At 38.1% G+C, this 20,105-nt stretch overlaps 1 protein-coding gene across 11 annotated transcripts in view; it reads left to right on the forward strand.

The window, feature by feature from the left end:
• Positions 1–20,105, forward strand: part of SYNE2 (spectrin repeat containing nuclear envelope protein 2) — a 374,696-nt gene that overhangs the window by 193,382 nt on the left and 161,209 nt on the right. For all 11 annotated transcript variants that reach the window (XM_055362017.2, XM_063697890.1, XM_055362019.2 and 8 more), the window contains exons 46-51: positions 662–817; positions 2,265–2,530; positions 4,217–6,317; positions 8,603–8,925; positions 15,405–15,549; positions 18,066–18,284. In XM_055362017.2, coding sequence (XP_055217992.2) covers positions 662–817; positions 2,265–2,530; positions 4,217–6,317; positions 8,603–8,925; positions 15,405–15,549; positions 18,066–18,284 — 3,210 coding nt within the window. The remainder of the gene's footprint in view (positions 1–661; positions 818–2,264; positions 2,531–4,216; positions 6,318–8,602; positions 8,926–15,404; positions 15,550–18,065; positions 18,285–20,105) is intronic.

The raw sequence follows: 20,105 nt of genomic DNA on the forward strand, positions 1-20,105 counted from the left end.
TCAAAGGAGAGCATAACAGTGTAGAAAACCAATTAGGAAAGGGTGGATATATGTGAAACAGGGGAAGGGTGGGGATCAATCAGAGGAAAGTGTGCCAAACAGGAGGACAAGTTCTCAGTCCAGTCCTAGGAATTAACTTGTAGCTTGGCTTTCAGGCTTTAAACTGTCTTTGGCATCGAGGTGGGGTTTCACCGGGGGCTTGCCCCTATCTGTCTAGGCATTTGGCTGCCTCCTGTTGCTGTAATTAATATCACAAATCCTTGGTGTTACCTCCATATGGCCACTTACTTTAAACTACCAGTAGGTAACAATAAATGCCTATTATTTGCCCTGCCCACTGTATCCTGGTGAACACTAAAGCATACACTTTTGGGGTTTTTTTAAATACCTTTTTTCTGTCTTTAAGACTATAGATTTTGCTTCAATATACAATTGAGCAATGCTATATCCTATACTACTTTGTCAAAGAAGGTTTCATCTTGGGGTAATACCAACATAGGCATTATTATATGGAAAAATCATCTTTCGTAGTGCCCAAATATACTTTTTAAGTCTATAATCCAAGTAAACAGAAGAAACTGGAATGTTTTCATCAAGAAAAATAAAAAGGATTCATTTGGAAAGTAGACTATTCAGCAATTAATGTTTTTATGTATTTCAGGATTCAGCTGTGGAAATGGTTATGTCAAAACAACTTTATCTTACTGCTCAAGAAAGCATGAAAAACACTGAAGATGAGCGGAAAGTCAATGAGCTGCAAAATCAACCTTTAGAATTAGATACTATGTTAAGAAATGAACAATTAGAAGAGATAGAGGTATGGAAACATAAAAACACTGACAACATGATTGCATCATTTATCCAGTGCAATACAATATATTTTAATTGCCAAAAACTTGCTTGTACAGAGTGAAAAGTCTTATTTAACCTTTGCCTGATGATCAATTTGGTAACTGTATAATTATGTACTAAGTAAGTTGTATAAATCTTTCCATTTAGAAAGTAGAAGAGTTTAAGGAACACTAGTCTTCTTTCTATTTCACAAAGTTCCTAAAAACTTAGTGAGAAAATTTGGAGATTTTGACTTGCCATCATTCCTTTTCTTACAAGTATATATTCTTCTGATTCTGACAAATGTATTTTTCCTAACAATCAGGTCTATGAGGTTCTTCCCCCTTTGTTTTTACATCTGTGTTTACATAGTTATGTTTATGTATTTATGTGCTTCCAGCTTGTAAAGTAATCTAAAAATCCAATACATGGCCATATTTTAAAAAGTGAAACAGCAGCCAGACATGGTAGCTCATGTCTGTTATCCCAGCACTTTGGGAGGCTGAGGCGGGAGGATTGCCTGAGTCCAGGAGTTGGAGACCAGCCTGGGCAACATTGCGAGACCCCATCTCTACCAAAAAATACAAAAATTATTTAGGCAAGATGGTGTGTGCCTGTAGTTTCAGCTACTCAGGAGACTGAGACAGGAGGATTGCTTGAACCCAGAAGTTCAAGGTTGCAGTGAGGTGAGATTGTGGCACTGCATTCCAGCATAGATGATGGAGCGAGATCCTGTCTCAAAAAAAAAAAAAAAAACAAACTATAAACAACCCATGCAATTTTAGCTAAGTTTCCACAACAATAAACACACATCTAAAATAGGAAAGATGGGTGATGTATGTAAATAATAAAATTAAGATGAATTTCCCTTTAGATATTGCAGAACCCTTTAAGATAATAGAGTGATCTGACTGACATTAAATGCTGGACCAATGGTGAATTTTAGACTGGATTTTAACATGATTCTTGGGAAGAAAAACCTTTTAAATATTAGGGATGTGGTAGCTCATGGCTGTCATCCCAGTCCTTTGGGAGGCTGAGGTAGGAAGATTGTTTGAGGCCAGGAGTTCAAGACCAGCCTGGGCAATATAGCAAGACTCTCGGCTCTACAAAAATAAAAATAAAAAAAATTATCTGGGTGTGGTAACATGCACCTGTAGTCCTAGCTACTTGGGAGGCTGAGATGGGAGACCTGAGCCCAGGAATTTTAGGTTACAGTGAGCTATGATTGCACCCTGCACCCCAGCCTGGGTGACAAAATAATAATAATAATAATAATAATTTTTAAAGGTTACAACTTTAGTTACCCTGTGTGCAAATGAGTTACCCTCTTCTTGAGATAGAGTGTGTTATCTCAAAGAGGAAAGAAGATGAATGAATTAATGCATAAATAAGTGAGTGTTTATTGACTGATCTGTGTGACTTATTTTTAGAAATTATATACCCAGTTGGAAGCAAAGAAAGCAGCCATTAAGCCACTGGAACAAACAGAATGTCTTAACAAAACAGAAACTGGGGCCTTGGTTCTCCACAATATAGGATATTCGGCACAGCATTTGGACAGTCTGCTTCAGGCACTTATTACTTTGAAGAAAAACAAGGAAAGCCAATATTGTGTCCTCAGAGATTTTCAGGAATACCTTGCTGCAGTTGAATCCTCAATGAAAGCCTTGTTGACAGACAAGGAAAGTCTTAAAGTGTAAGTGTAAGAATTTAGGACTTGCATTCTTTTTATTCAAGCACAACCATCTGCCACCTTGGACAGGCCCAGGGTTTTAAGAGTTTATATTGTGAAAGGAAATTATGATTTTAAAACCACAGGATGGAAAGTTATTTCATATGGATGCTGTCTTTGTTTGGGCTGCTATAACAAAATACTGCAGACTAAGAGGCTGATAAAAAACAAAATTATTTCTTACTGCCTTGGAGGGTGGGAAGTCCAAGATCAAGGCAGCAGAAGATTCAGCATCTGACGAGGACCTGCTCTCCAGTTCACAGATGGCACATCTTAGCTGTGTCCTCATGTGGTAGCAGGAGAAGTGCAGCTCTCTGGAGTCTCTTTTATAAGGGCTCTACTCCTATTCTTAGGGGCTCCACCCTCATGACCTAATCACTCCTCAAAGTTCCTAACTCTTAGTGCTATTACATTGGTGATTAGGTTTCAAAATATGAATTTTAAGGGACACACATTCAGACCATAGCATTTAAAGGAAACTGTTGGTTTCATGGAAAAAATAATTTGTATAATTGAGTATGTTTTACAGAGTAATTTATGAAGCAATTCGCGCTATAAATATCTACAAAATAGGTTTATGTTCTATGGAATTCAGTATTATTTTTGTCAAGAATTCTAAACTATGTGGGCAGGGGAGACAAGCATATGTAATTGTTTAGTACCAGCATAATTAGTTAAATAGTTTGGTATATATTGAATATATGTGTATTGGAATGGTTTCTTTTAAAATATATGCACTTCTTTTGGCTTTGAAAATGATGGCAAATGGTATTAAATTTAGTCTTCATATGTAAATATTTTCTCATTATCAAAAAAGTTTATTTTAGGCCAGACGTGGTTGCTCACACCTGTAATCCCAGCACTTTGGGAGGCTGAGGCAGGTGGATCACTTAAGGTCAGGAATTCGAGACCAGCTTGGCCAACATGGTGAAACCCTGTTTCTCTAAAAATACAAAAAAAAATTAGCCAGGCATCATGGCATATGTCTGTTATTCTAGCTACTCGGGAGGCTGAGGCAGGAGAATGGCTTGAACCTGGGAAGTAGAGGTTGCAGTGAGCTGAGATCACGCCACTGCATTCCAGCCTGGGTGACAGAGTGAGACTCTGCCTCAAAAAAAAAAAAAAAGATTTGTTTTATGCTTTCATCTAAATGGGGTTTACTTTCAGTAACAGCCCTTGAGGAAACAATTTTAGATTAGCTTGATGATTACAGCTTTTTAGTCAATATTTTTCCCTTTGTTGAAAAGATGACAAGGGGGTTGGATATCATGGCAATATCTCTCATTCCTAGACTAACCTTTATACAAGTACTTTACAATTTACAAAATATTTTTATGTACATTCTTCCCTTCACTCTTCATTTTTTTCCTGTGGTTATTCATTTTTGGGATACTCATTTTCTTTGCTTTTTTTTTTTTCACTCAAAGTAAAAGCCAAGATACTCATTTTATAGGAGAGTTTTCTACACCAATTGAAAGCCACAGTAAACAAGATTGTGATTTTTATTTTAAGGATAGATTATTTTTACAGACAGCCTAATTTTTTCTGTGAATTTAGAGCAGAATTAATTTCTTCTAATGATATTTATCCACATTTTAATGTAGAATAAGCATTAAATATTAACAAGCTCTATTTTTATTCTTTTTCTAGAGGACCACTGGACAGTGTAACGTATCTGGACAAAATTAAAAAATTCATAGCATCCATAGAAAAAGAGAAAGATTCTTTAGGCAACTTGAAAATCAAATGGGAGAATTTATCAAACCATGTGACTGACATGGATAAGAAATTGTTGGAAAGCCAGATTAAGCAACTTGAACATGGTTGGGAACAAGTGGAACAGCAGATTCAAAAGAAGTATTCTCAGCAGGTAGTGGAATATGATGAATTTACAACCCTCATGAATAAGGTACAGGACACTGAGATTTCTCTGCAACAGCAGCAGCAACATCTACAGTTAAGGCTGAAGTCTCCAGAAGAACGGGCAGGGAACCAAAGCATGATTGCCTTGACCACTGACCTCCAGGCTACCAAGCATGGATTTTCTGTTTTAAAGGGGCAAGCTGAACTTCAGATGAAGAGGATTTGGGGAGAAAAAGAAAAGAAGAATTTGGAGGATGGAATAAATAACTTGAAGAAACAATGGGAAACATTGGAGCCATTACACTTAGAAGCAGAAAATCAGATTAAGAAGTGTGACATAAGGAACAAGATGAAAGAGACTATCTTATGGGCCAAGAATTTGTTGGGTGAACTTAATCCCTCCATTCCCCTTCTCCCAGATGACATTCTTTCACAGATCAGAAAGTGCAAAGTGACACATGATGGCATTCTAGCTAGGCAGCAGTCTGTGGAATCGTTGGCTGAAGAGGTCAAAGATAAGGTTCCTAGCCTTACAACCTATGAGGGTGGTGATTTAAATAATACCCTAGAGGACTTACGGAATCAATACCAAATGCTGGTTTTAAAATCAACTCAAAGATCACAGCAATTAGAATTTAAGTTGGAAGAAAGAAGCAATTTTTTTGCGATAATAAGGAAGTTTCAACTTATGGTTCAAGAAAGTGAAACACTGATAATTCCCAGGGTGAAGACAACTGCCACGGAAGCTGAACTAAAACATCACCATGTTACTTTGGAGGCATCTCAGAAGGAATTGCAAGAAATTGACAGTGGAATCTCAACACATCTTCAGGAGCTAACAAACATCTATGAGGAGCTGAATGTGTTTGAAAGATTATTTCTGGAAGATCAGTTGAAAAATCTTAAGATTAGGACCAACAGAATACAAAGATTCATTCAGAATACATGTAATGAAGTGGAACACAAGATAAAGTTTTGCAGACAATTCCATGAAAAAACATCAGCGCTTCAGGAGGAGGTTGACAATATACAGCGCAATGAACTATTACTTAATCAAGAAGTAAATAAAGGTGTTAAAGAGGAGATCTATAATCTTAAAGACAGACTCACCGCTATTAAGTGTTGCATCTTACAGGTATTGAAACTTAAAAAAGTGTTTGACTATGTTGGACTAAACTGGGATTTTTCACAACTTGACCAATTACAAACCCAAGTATTTGAAAAAGAAAAGGAACTTGAAGAAAAAATTAAGCAGTTGGACACATTTGAGGAAGAACATGGCAAATATCAGGCATTATTAAGTAAAATGAGAGCTATTGATTTGCAAATTAAGAAAATGACTGAAGTAGTACTAAAAGCTCCTGATAGCTCTCCGGAAAGCAGACGGCTCAATGCCCAAATTTTAAGTCAGAGAATTGAGAAAGCCAAGTGTTTATGTGATGAGATAATAAAGAAATTAAATGAAAATAAGGCCTTTGATGACTCATTCAAGGAGAAAGAAATACTACAAATAAAGCTGAATGCAGAAGAAAATGATAAGTTATACAAAGTTCTCCAAAACATGGTGTTAGAACTCTCACCAAAAGAATTGGATGAAAAGAATTTTCAGGACAAACTAGAAACTTCCTTACATGTTTTAAATCAGATAAAATCTCAATTACAGCAGCCTTTACTTATAAATTTGGAAATTAAACATATTCAAAATGAAAAGGACAATTGTGAAGCATTTCAGGAGCAAGTTTGGGCAGAAACGTGTAGTATTAAAGCTGTGACTGCTATTGAGAAACAAAGAGAAGAAAACTCTTCTGAAGTGAGTGATGTGGAGACAAAACTACGTGAGTTTGAAGATCTTCAGATGCAGCTTAACACAAGCATTGATTTGCGCACAGTAAGTTTTAAAAATTATGCAGTTAGTGGCTGGGTGCGGGGGCTCACGCCTGTAATCCCAGCATTTTGGGAGGCCAAGGCTGGCGGATCACTTGAGGCCAAGTAGAGACCAGCCTGGCCAACATGGCAAAACTGCATGTCTACTAAAAATACAAAAAAAAAGTTAGCTGGGTATGGTGGCACATGGTTGTAATCCCAGCTACTCAGGAGGCTGAGGTACAAGAATCACTTGAACCAGGGTGGCGCAAGTTGTAATGAGTCAACATCCCGGCACTGCTCTCCAGCCTGGGTGACCAAGTGAGACTCTGTCTCAAAAAAATACATAAGTAAAATAAAATAAAATTGGGCAGTTAGTGCATCTATTTTTATTTTGTGATTTTCTGTTTTGCTAATGTCTGTAATTCTAAAGAAGCTATAGGTTCTACATAGAAATTCTCTACAGAAAGATAGTCATTTTCAAAAATTACAGTGAACTGGTTTGTAATCGTGACTCATACTGCATCTACATGCAGTGCCTTCTAGTTTAGAAAAGGACAAATCTGACTCTTATTTCTGTTTTCCTCGTAGTCTCTGTTGAGCTCAGAACATTTTTTAAAATTTGTTTTCTGTTTTGCTTTTTAGAGGTAAGATGTAATGGAAGAATTATGGGGTAGAGGGAAGAACACCAAATAATAACTAACATTTATGTAGAACTTACAGTGTTGGAGGCACTGTGCTAAAAATTTCATGTTGAATTTTTATAGCAACTCTGTGAGATGAGTGCTATTATTAGCCCCGTTTAAAAATAAGGAAATTGAAGTTTAGAAACATGAAGATTTTTCTCAGAGTCCTGAGAACAGTAACAGAACCAGAGCAGGGAGCATCACATTAAGATCCATGGGCCAAATCCTTCCCGCAGTGCCTGGTTTTTATAAATAAAGTTTTATTGGAATATAGCCATACCCATTTGTTTCTATATTGACTGTATCTGTTTTCATGCTATAGCAGCAGAGTTGAGTAAGTTGTGATTATTTCCTCACCTCTGTTGGAAAGTGACGCCAACACACTCCCTTCCCTTCCTTTTGATAGAGTGGATATCTTAGGCATCATTGAAATTCATGCTGTGCTGAATGTAATGCCATACATAGTGTTTTCAGATTGATCACATTAAATTTTTAGAAGGGGAAGTTAACTCCCTTTTCTAATTCGAAGAGTTATGAGATACTATATCTGGAATATTTTGATAGGTGTAAATGCTATGGCAATGTAAAGTATTATGAACTTATATTCCTTAAATAGTTTTGTAATAAATGAGTAATTTGAGTATTTCTCCACTTGGATTTTAATACAGTTTCAGGAAACTAATGTGCATAAATCCCAAAAATAATAGGATTAGAACTGAACTGGAAGGGACCTTTATTTATTTCAACTATTTGTTATTTCAATGAGATGACTCAAGTCTGGAGACATTCATTCAATGATGTACCTAAACTAAAGTTAGTGCAGAGAAATTAGTTTAAAAACATAAAAGGTCTAGAGATTTTGTTTTCTTTTCATTTGTTCACAAATACTGATTAAGGTTATATACATTAAATGTAATCCATTGTTTTATTTAATTCGTAGTCTAGTACAAGAGTTCCAAAGCAGGAAGATACATTAATAGACATTATTCTTGAGATGTTATTTTGAATTTAGATTATTTTTCTTATTAAATCTGAAAATAACTTTTTTTTTTTTTTTTTTTGAGATGGAGTCTCACTCTGTCACCCAGGCTGGAGTGCAGTGGCGCAATCTCGGGTCACTGCAACCTCCACCTCCCGGGTTCACACGATTCTTCTGCCTCAGCCTCCTGAGTAGCTGGGACTACAGGCGTGCACCACCACGCCCAACTAATTTTTGTATTTTTAGTAGAGATGGGGTTTCACCATATTGGCCAGGCTGGTCTTGAACTCTGGACCTCGTGATCCACCCGCCTCGGCCTCCCAAGGTGCTGGGATTACAGTTGTGAGCTACCACGCTGGGCCTGGAAACAACTTTTTTAATACAATGTTATTTGCTTAAAAATAATAGTGTAATATTGTCAAACTGTAAAATGAGAATGCTAACTCTTATAAGATTCAGAGACATGTATACATATGTAACAAACCTGCACATTGTGCACATGTACCCTAAAACTTAAAGTATAATAATAATAAAATAAAATAAAGACTCAGAGACATATTATCAATGCACCACGAAAACTTAAGAATGACAGAAATGCCAAAAGTTTGACAATTTTGTCACAGCATTTAATCTCCTATTCACTAGAATGTCTTGAATGATGCTTATGAAAATCTAACACGCTATAAAGAAGCAGTCACCAGGGCAGTGGAGAGCATCACTTCCCTCGAAGCCATCATTATACCCTACAGAGTAGATGTTGGTAATCCGGAAGAATCTTTAGAGATGCCTGTTCGAAAACAAGAGGAATTGGAATCCACAGTAGCACACATCCAGGACCTCACTGAGAAACTGGGAATGATATCCAGCCCCAAAGCCAAACTACAACTTCAGTGTACTTTACAGGAACTAGTTACTAAGAACTCAGCAATGAAGGAAGCTTTCAAAGCACAGGAAACTGAGGCAGAAAGGTAGGTCCTCTTCCAAAGGTAATCTTTAAGAACATAAAATATTGTTTTAAGATATAATTAAACTATATTTTAATAGTTTTAAGAACATAAAATATAGGTTTTTTTCTCTATCATTAACACCTATGCATTAGAGATAATTTGGAAAATATGGTTAAGTAGAAAAAAATTACAATGTAAAGAAAACTCTGGTAAATATTGTATTTCTTCTGTTTTTTTTTTCCTATTTAATATTGGGTACACACAACAGATTGTTTATAAAAGTATATGCATGGTATAAGTAATAATGATAAAACTAATATCTTTGTACCCAAAAGGACATCGAGTTCTCTTGTGTGCTCCTCCTCTCTCTTCTCAGAAATAACCATTCTCCCAAATTTTGTTTACCATTTTCCTGACTTTTGTTGTACTTTTTTTTTTTTGAGACAAAGTTTCGCTTTTGTTGCCCAGGCTGGAGTGCAGTGGCACGATCTTGGCTCACTGCAACCTCCGCCTCCCGAGTTCAAGTAATTCTCCTGCCTCAGCCTCCCGAGTAGCTGGGATTACAGGCATATGCCACCACGCCTGGCTAATTTTTTGTATTTTTAGTAGAGACAGGATTTCTCCATGTTGGTCAGGCTGGTCTTGAACTCCCTGTTGTACTTTTACTATGTGTTTTTGTGTCCTGTTTTCACAATTTCAAACTAATACCTAGTGTGTGCATTCTTCTGTTATTTCTTTTTTTTAATTTTTAATTTTTGTGAGTATATAGGTATATATATTTATGGTGTATATGGAATATTTTGATACGGGTAATCAGTGTGTAATAATTGCATCAGGGTAGATGAGATATTCATTTCAAGCATTTATCTTTTGCGTTACAAACAATCCAACTGTACTCTTAGTTATTTTTAAATGTACAGTTAAATTATTATTGAACGTAGTCACTCTGTGGTGCTATCAATACTAGATCTTACTCATTCTTTCTATTATTTTGTACCCATTTACCATCTCCCTTCCACCTCCCCCACTATTCTTCCCAGCCTCTGGTAACCATCCTACTACTCTCTATGTTCATGAATTCAATTGTTTTGATTATTAGATCCCACCAATAAGTGGGAATATGTGATGTTTGTCTTTCTGTGCCTGGCTTATTTCACTTAACATAATGACCTCCAGTTCCATTTATGTTGTTGCAAATGACAGGATTTCATTTTTTTTAATGGCTACATAATACTCCTTTGTGTATATATACCACATTTTCTTCATCCACTCATCTGTTGATGGACACTTGGCTTGCTTCCAAATCTTGACTATTGTGAATAATACTTCAATAAACATGGGAGTGCAGCTATCTCTTCAATATACTGATTTCTTTTGGGTATATGCACAACAGTGGGACTCCGGGATCATATGGTAGCTCTATTTTTAGTTTTTTTGAGGATCCTCCAAACAGTTCTCCATAGTGGTTGTACTAATTTGCATTACCACCAACAGCATATGAAGATTCTGTTTTCTCCACGTCCTTGCCAGCATTTATTATTGCCTGTCTTTTGGCTAAAAGCCATTTTAACTGGATGAGATGATGTCTCATTGTAGTTTTGATTTGCATTTCTCTGATGGTCAGTGATGCTGAACACCTCTTCATATCTGTTTGCCATTTGTATGTCTTCTTTTGAGAAATGTCTATTCAGATCTTTTGCCCATTTTTAATTGGATTATTAATTTTTTTCCTATAGAGTTATTTGAGCTCCCTATACATTCTGGTTATTAATCCCTTGTCAGATGGGTAGCTTGCAAATATTTTCTCTCATTCTGTGGGTTGTCTCTTCACTTTGTTGATTATTTCCTTTGCTGTGCAAAAGCTTTTTAACTTGATGCTATCCCATTTGTACATTTTTACTTTGGTTGTCTGTGCCTATGGGGTATTATTACCCAAGAAATCTTTGCCCAGTCTGGTGTCCTAGAGAGTTTTCCCCAATGTTTTCTTTTAGTAGTTTCATAGGTCTTAGATTTAAATCTTTAATCCATTTTGATTTGAGTTTTGTATATGATGAGAGATAGGGGGTCTAGTTTCATTTTTCTGGATGAAGATATAGATAGATAATCCAGTTTTCCCAGAACTGTTTATTGGTATCTTTCTATAGGTTTGGGAAGTTCTCTGTTATGATCTCTTTGAGTAAACTCTTTGAGTAAACTTTCGACCCATTATCTCTCCCTCTACCTCCTCTTTAAGGCCAATAACTCTTTTTTTCTTTTTTGAGACAGAATCTCACTCTGTCACCCAAGCTGGAGTGCAGTGGCACAGTCTTGCTCACTGCAACGTCCCAGGTTCAAGCAATTCTCTTGCCTCAGCCTCCCAGGTAACTGAGATTACAGGCACAAGCCACCACACTGGCTAATATTTTGTATTTTTAGTAGAGACAGGGTTTCCCCATGTCGGCCAGGCTGGTCTCGAATTCCTGACCTCAAGTAATCCGCCCTCCTCTGCTACCCAAAGTGTTGGGATTACAGGTGTGAGCCACCACATCCAGCCTAATAACTCTTAGATTTACCTTTTTGAGGCTATTTTCTAGATTTTGTAGGCATGCTTTATTTTTTTCTATTCTTTTTTCTTTTATCTCCTCTGACTGTGTATTTTCAAATTGCTTGTCTTCAAGCTTAGTAATTCTTTCTTCTGCTTGATCAATTCTGCTGGTAAGAGACTCTGATGCATTCCTCAGTGTGTCCATTGCAGTTTTGAACCCCAGCATTTCTACTTGATTCTTTCTGATTATTTCAATCACATTGTTAAATGTATCTGATAGGATTTTTAATTCCTTCTCTGTTATCTTGAATTTCTTTGATTTTCCTCAAAACAGCTATTTTGAATTCTCTGTCTGAAAGGTCACATATTTCTCTCTCTGAAATTGGTTCCTGGTGACTTATTTAGTTTGTTTGGTGAAGTCATGTTTTCATGGATGGTCTTGATGCTTGTGGATGTTTGTCAGTGTCTGGGCATTGAAGTGTCAGGTATTTATTTAAGTCACAATCTGGGATTGCTTGTACCTGTCCTTCTTGGGCAGGCTTTCCAGGTATTCTAAGAGACTTGAGTGTTGTGATCTAAGTTTTTGGTCACAGTAGTCCTATCTGCTTACAGGATACCCCAAGCCTAATAATGTTGTGGTTTTTGCAGAGTCATAGAGCTACCACCTTGGTGGTCTTGTATAAGATCTGGAGTAATTCTCTGGATTAAGAGGCAGAGACTCTTGTTGTTTTCCCTCACTTTCTCCCAAACAAACAGAATCTCTGTGTTGAGCTGCCTAGAGCTGGGGTAGGGGTGACACAAGCACCCTTGTGGCAACCACTACAGAGAGTGCACTGGATCAGACCTGAAGTCAGCACAGCATCAGCACTGGGCCTTGCCCAAGGCCCTCTGTAAACAGTACCTGGCTATTGCCTATGTTTGCTCAAGGCCCTTGGGCTCTACAATCAACAGGAGATGAAGCCAGCCAGGCTTGTGTCCTTCCCTTAAGGGTGGCGAGTTGCCCCGCACCTAGGTGAGTTCAGATATGCTGTCTGGGAGCCATTGCCTAGAGTTGGAGACCTTAGGAATCTACCTGGTGCTGTGTGCTACTGTGGCTGAGCTGGCACCCAAACCACAAGACAGAGTCCTTCACATCTTGTCTCCCCTTTCCCCATGTCCACCACCACTACAGGCCCACAGAAAGTACTGCCAGGGTACTACTCATGTTCACTAAAGGCTCAAGGGGTCTTCAGTCGGCTTGTGGTGAATGCTGCCAGGCCTGGGACTCACCATTCAGGACAGTGGGCTCACTCCTCTGGCCCAGGGTGGGTCCAGAGATACTGTACAAGAGCTAATACCTAGACGCCAAGAGCTCACTTAGTACTCTTCCCCACTGTGGCTTAGCTGGTACCTAAGCTCACGACAGTCTCCTTTACTCTTTCCTCTGCTTTCTGAAGCAGAAATGGCCTCTCCTGGTAGCCACCACAGCTGTGAATGTGCTGAGTCCCACCTGAAGCCAGCATGTCTCAGTCTCACCCAAGGCCCACAGTGTGTACTACCTGGTTGCCACTGTTGATTATTCAGGGCCTAGGGCTCTTTAGTCAGCAGGCAATGAATCCTGCCAGGGCTGAGTCCTTCCCTTCGAGGAAGTGGGTTCCCTTCTGGCCCAGGGTGTGTCTGGAAATGTCACCTAGGAGCTAGGGCCTGGAATGGGGGCCTCATGACTCTGCCCAGTACCCAGTCCTACTTAGCTGGTATCCAAGTTGCAAGGCAAAGTCCTCTTTACTCTTCCCTCCCCTCTCCTCAAGTAGAAAGAAGGGGTTTCTTTTGGAACTGTGAGCTGTGGTTCATGAGGTTGGAGGAGGGGTAATGCCAAGGACTCCCTTAGCTGCCTTGGCTGGTGTCTCACTTGGTCACATGCCCCAACAAGTCCACTGGCTCTGATTGTAGCACAGCACTAGGACTTACCTAGGAGTTGCAGTCTTTGTGGTCTCGACAACCTTTCAAGTTTATTTAGAACCCCAGAGTACTTTAGCCCAAGGTGGCGAGGCTTGCTGCAATTCTAGTTTCAACCACTGGGATGGGCAGTTGCCCTCTGGCTAGGGCTAGTCTAAATGCTTCATGGGTGCTGGCTGAGTTTTGTCCTATGTTGGCAGCACTGCATTCCAATGCAAAGCTCCCCAGTTGCTGCGCTTTCCCTCCCCCATGTGCACGGATTCTTTCTCCCTGCCATGCTGTTGCTGCTGGGGGATGGGTGAGGAGTGGCATCAGCAATTCAAGACTGCCTTTTTTATCCTCTTCCATGCCTCTTTCAGAGATATGAACTTAAGACTAGTTACTGTGATTGCTCTCGTAATTTTTGGTTTTTATGAAGTTGCTTTTGTATGGAGATAGGTGTCAAATTCGGTGTTCCTGTGGGGAGGATGATAGTAGAGGCTTCTATTCAGCCATCTTGCTCCTCCTGTGTACCTCACTTCATTTTTTCAAACCCATCATTATGACTCTGAGGTTTATTCATGTTCTTAGTAAAATTTATTTACTTAGCTATTGATGGACATTTGGATTGCTCCCAGTTTTTGCATTCAGAAACAGTGCTACTTAGGAAAATTTTTAAGTGTAATAACTTCCCTTGGGTAAATATCTAGGAGTGTGATCATTCAGAACAAAAGGTTATGTACATCTTACATTTTTAATGCCAAATGATTTTGCCAATTTCCACTCAAACCAGCAGCATATAAGTATTCCAGTTGTCCCATATCCTTGCCAACATTTGATATTGTGAGACTCAATTTTTGCCAATCTGATGAGTAAGAAGAGGTATTTCATCGTGGTTTTAATTTGCACTTCTGTTACTGCTAATTAGTTTGATCTCTTTTTTTGAATGCTTATTGGTCATTCATGTTTTCTCTTCTGTAAAATGCTTATTTAAGCTTTAACCCAATTTTATTGGTGGTTTTTTCTTACTGATTTCTAGGAATTCTATATTTTAGAGAGTGGTCCTTTATAGTTATATGTGTTACAAATATTCTTGCAGAGGGAGTTTTCTATTAGACACCCATCCTGGGATTGGCTCCCAGCTTTATGGTCTGTCCCCCACCTTTCAGTAGGAATCAAAGAAAATTGAAACTCAAGTGCCCTCAAGGCAAAAAACTGGTCCTACAACTTTGCCTATTTCTGTATATTTCCGTTTTACAGTTTGACTCCCTAATTCCTTGTCAATTTATTCATGCGTTTTAAGAGTTGTTTTTTAAGAATAATTTGATATAGAGTTTTTAGTTACATTCAGTGGGGGATTTAGGCTGTGTCTGTTTTTGTATGCATAATTTTAGTGTTTTAAAATATATATGCTATATATAAAACATCAAATATCCAGCTTTATTTTAAAATTTTATAACAGTTCTTTTCTTGATTGTAACAAATACTTTGTAAAAGTAATGTAATTACTCTATAATATTGTATACGATGAATTGTTTTAATTTCTTAATCATACCTTTGTTAGATAAGGGTATTCCAATGTGTGATGTTTTAATTAATAGTCTAGTGAGTAAAGATGTTTTACTGTGCAAAAGATTTAGGATAAGCTCTATATGTTTAGGATACAGTTCTTAAGGTAAATTGCAGAAGCTGCATTAATGGGTCAAAGATAGGAATAGTTTTAAGACTAAGTGGTTTTCCACAAGAATTGTACCAATTTACAGCTCATCAGTGTGTTTGAGAATGCAGTTTTCATTTTACTGAAGTGAACTTTAAAAAAAAAAATCTTCATTTTAGAGGACGGTCCTTGCTTCCTTTTCAAGTTTGCATTTAAACCCATATGCAGGTCCCTTTGGGAATAAAAACTTCTTAGAAAACATTTTAAAATGCATTGGCTAGAAAAAACGAAAGTTGTCATATCTTTTCTTAAAAATTAAGTGTGGAAAATTTATTCTGGGAAATTTTGAATTTATTGTGTTAAATAAAATTTAATACCACTTTTTTTCTAACTGTGACTCACTAGGTATCTTGAGAATTACAAATGCTATAGAAAAATTGAAGAGGATATTTACACTAACCTCAGCAAAATGGAGACAGTTCTTGGACAGTCCATGTCCTCGTTGCCACTGTCTTACAGAGAAGCTTTAGAGCGCTTGGAACAGAGCAAGGTAATAGTATTGGCAATTAGCCAGTAAGTCTGTGTGCAAAAAATTTCAGAACAAACTGGCAGAGGCAGCAGAGAATGTGGTCCTGTTAAGACGCGTAGAAATCTTCACAGTGAGTTAAATATCCATGAATATTCCTCAAATCGAAAGCCAGAGAGTAATGTTATATATATATTTGAGACACAGTCTTGCCCAGGCTGGAGTGCAGTCATGCAGTCTTGGCTCACTGCAGCTTCTACCTCCCGGGTTCAAGTGATTTGATTCTCCTGCCTCGGCCTCCTGAGTAGCTGGGATTACAGTGCCCGCCACCATGCCCAGCTGATTTTTGTATTTTTAGTAGAGACGGGGTTTCGCGATGTTGACCGGGCTGCTCTTGAACTCCTGACTTCAAGCCATCCTCCAGCCTCGGCCTTTCAAAGTGCTGGGATTATAGGCGCGAGCCACTGCACCTGGCCTTGTGTAATATATTGAAACTTAAAAAGCCAGAAGGAAGGAAATGAAGCAGTGGTACTGAGAGATTTAATTAATCAGGTTCACAGACAGTCATTCCCCAATAGCATCCTGTCCTCACTGATGGCTTTTCTAAAGCATCACCTCTCATGTGAGTTTGAGGGATACTGCTGGATCAGTGACAGAGCCTTGTTGTCCACTGATCGCTTACTGCAACTGTCATAAGCTCTGAATTCTGGTTACTTCTTAGACTGTTACAAAGCAATTTGAGCTTTTGCTTATTTTTAGCTGTTAGAATCTGTGGTATTATGTTATTAGGATTTGGATGAGGACTTTCTAAATCATCTGTAGTTAACATTCTCCAAAAACAAAAGCGAACCAAGAAAAACCTTTTAATATTGTGTTGGTGGTTGATATAGGAAGTATTGTGCAAAGGAACTACTTAGTAAAATGTGAGACTTAAAAATAACAAAATGTACAGTAGTCCCCCCTTATCCACAGGGGATATGTTCCAAGACACCCAGTGGATGCTTGAGACTGTGAATAACACTGAACTCTGTGTATATAATTTTTTTCCTGTACACGCCTATGATAAAGTTTAATTTATAAATTAAAGTGCAGTCAGAGGTCAACAACAATAACAGAAATTATAACAATATGCTGTAATAAAAATTGGGTGAATGTGGTCCCTTTCTCTCAAAATATGTCATTGTACTGTTTTCACCCTTCTTGTAATGACATGAGACTATACAATGCCTGGGTGATGAAATGAAGTGAGGTAATGAAATGAAGTGATGAAATGAAATGATATAGCCATGGTGAGGTAGCGTTGAGCTACTATTCATCTGGAACACAAGCATTTGATACCACAACAGTTGATCTGATCACCAAGAAGGCTACCAAATGATGCGTAGGTGGGGAACATATACAGCATGGATGTGCTGGACAAAGGGAAGATTCGTATCCCAGGTGGTATGGAGAGAGATGGCTTGAGATTTCATCACACTAGTCAGAATAGCACTTATATATTTACATACAAATAAAACATACATTTCATACAAATCTTACACATTTTTTCCTTCTGGAATTTTTTAGTATTTTTGGACCGTTGTTAATCACAAGTAACTGAAACCTTGAAAGGAGAAACCCAGATAATGAGGGCTATTGTACTTTTAGACTTTTTTTTTTTTTTTTTTTTTAAATAAGACAGGGTCTTGTTCTGTCACCCAGGCTGGAGTACAACGGTGCAATCATGGCTTATCACAGCCTTGAGCTCCTGGCCTCAAGGGATCCTCCCATCCCAGCCCGCTGAGTAGCTGGGGCTACAGGCATACGCCACCATGCCTGGTTAATTTTTTAATTTTTTGTAGAGACATGGTCTTGCTATGTTGCCTTGCTATGTCTTGAATTCCTAGCCTCAAGCAATCCTCCTGCCTCAGTCTCCCAAAGTGCTGCATGAGCCACTGTGCCCAGCCACTTATAGACTTTTTTTTTTTTTTTTTTTTTTTTCGGACGGAGTCTCACTCTGTTGCCCAGGCTGGAGTGCAGTGAGTGGCACAATTTCAGCTCACTGCAACCCTGCAACCTGTGCCTCCCAGGTTCAGTCAATTCTCCTGCTTCAGCCTCCTGAGTAGCTGGGACTACAGGCGCATGCCACCATGCCCAGCTAATTTTTGTGTTTTTAATAGAGATGGGGTTTCAACATGTTGGCCAGGATGGTCTCGATCTCCTGATCTCATGATCCACCCACCTTGGCCTCCCAAAGTGCTGGGATCACAGGTTTGAGCCACTGCGTCTGGCAAATATTTGCTTTTGAAAGTACGTTCTTTCTTGGAAAAAATGGTTTATGGGTCATTATTTGTCCCTGTAATCCCAAATTCATGCAGAATACAATAATACATAGATAATTCTCATCTGGTCTAAATTGACTTCTGAAAGGATAAGAAGTGGATCATGCAATACTTATGGAAGATTGAAATAATTAATTGTTCAGGATTTAAAAGAGTTTGTAAGTTTCAGGAAAACCATAATAGTATGTCCCTCTTATTTTTTTTCTTTTCTTTCTTAAGGCCTTGGTGTCAAATCTTATATCAACCAAAGAAGAGTTAATGAAACTACGACAGATCCTTAGACTCTTGAGACTCAGGTGCACAGAAAATGATGGCATATGTTTGCTCAAGATCGTGTCGGCTCTGTGGGAGAAATGGCTGAGTTTGCTGGAAGCTGCTAAAGAGTGGGAGATGTGGTGTGAAGAACTGAAGCAGGAATGGAAATTTGTCAGTGAAGAAGTGAGTGCTTCATTTTCAACAAACCATGTAGTTTCTAACATGTTATTTAAATTGTTTTATTACTTTCACCTTGTTTTTCTATAAAACGAGTCCTTAGCCTATACCATTTGTGCACATCACTTATACATGATACATAAATGTTTATAGATGTCAGGCCTTATTAAGATAACCTCCAAGAACTTATTCAGATTATTTTATAGTAGTGCCTTTATTGATAGCAGATAATTCTTATTAATAAATGACTACTAGCTGGTTTGAGTTTTACAATCTTTATTGTGAAAATAACTTAACCCCTCTCAGAAATAACTGTCTCTACATTATACTAAAGGTTTAGAATTAGGTAATATGTGTAATCACCAAATAATTTTGAAATTATCTATAATTTTCAACTATGGAAATTAACTGTAATTGTTAAATGTGGACCTAAAAATATATGAGGTTATGATGTTCTTTTTGAAAATAGTCTCAAAACCTGCATGATTATATATCAATCACAAATGTTAATTTAACCTTGGTTCAGGATTTAGGTATGAACTATGTTTAGAAAGAAAATTAATTTAGAAAGTTAAAGATAGCCGGGTGCAGTGGTTCACCTATGTAATCCCAGCACTTTGGGAGGCTGAGACAGGAGAATCGCTTGAGCCCAGGAGTTCTAGAACAGCCCGGGCAATGGAGTGAACCCCATCTCTACAAAAAATAAAAAAAAATCTGGGCATGGTGGCACATGCCTGTAGTCCCAGCTTCTTGGGAGGCTGAGGTGGGAGGATCTCTTGATGAGAGGTCAAGACTGCAGTGAGCCATGATCATGCCACTGTATTCTAGCATTCCAGCCTGGGCAACAGAGTGAGACACTGTCTCAAAAACAAACAAACAAAAAAACAACGTAAAATTATCTTAGGATGAAATGTTTAGCACTATTGTATTATCTTGCTTATAACTATTATCCTTAAAAAATGAATTTTATGTCAGTGGTCCTGGTGAGGCCTGACTGGTGAATAGTCTCTTGAAATGTTAAAATAAACTTTGTAAATTACACTTTTGGTTGGGGCTGCTGGCACCAGTGCTTGCCTGTCCATAGTGGTACCATTTATTGAGTTACTATGCTGTGCTGAGAAGGCAGTTCACACCTGTTCTCACTGAATCTTTGCATTGTCCCTGGGAAGTAAATTTTATCACCATTTTATCGATGGGGAAACTGAAGCACTGATAGATTGAGTAGTGGCACAAGGCCCCCACGTAGAGACTGATTAAGCTGTAAACCCCTGTGGGCTGGGGCTGGGGCTGTCCTGCTCACTGCTGTAACCTTGGAACCTGGCTAGGGCCCTGCACTTAGTGGGCACTTAGTAAATATTTGTTGAGGGACATCTCTTATTCAAATTCAGGTCTGGGCTAATTCTAAGATTTTGCTTCTTTTATTTTATCACATTATTGCTATATACCCATTTACAATTATGTGTTATTAATTCAGACTCCATTCATATAGAACTTTCTAATTATTCACATAAGCATTTGACAAAATCTGCTAACAAAATATTTTTCAAAGAGTAGCACAAGCAAAAAAAAATGCTTCCCTGTAATAACAATAATAAAAACAACTACTAAATTGAGCAATTATTGTGTGACAGGATAGTTCAGAGCACTATTCAAGAATTCTGTGAGGATATTTTTATTATCCTTACTTTGTAGATGAGGAAAGTGAGACACAGTGAGAATGAGTAACTTGCTCAAATTCACAAGGGGTAGAAGAGGATTCAAACTTAGACGCTGGTGCTTAGTCATTAATCTGTCAACTTACATGATATTTACATACATCAAATTGAT

Source organism: Gorilla gorilla, chromosome 15, assembly GCF_029281585.2.
Source record: "Gorilla gorilla gorilla isolate KB3781 chromosome 15, NHGRI_mGorGor1-v2.1_pri, whole genome shotgun sequence".
In the NCBI taxonomy this organism is placed as follows: Eukaryota; Metazoa; Chordata; class Mammalia; order Primates; family Hominidae; genus Gorilla; species Gorilla gorilla.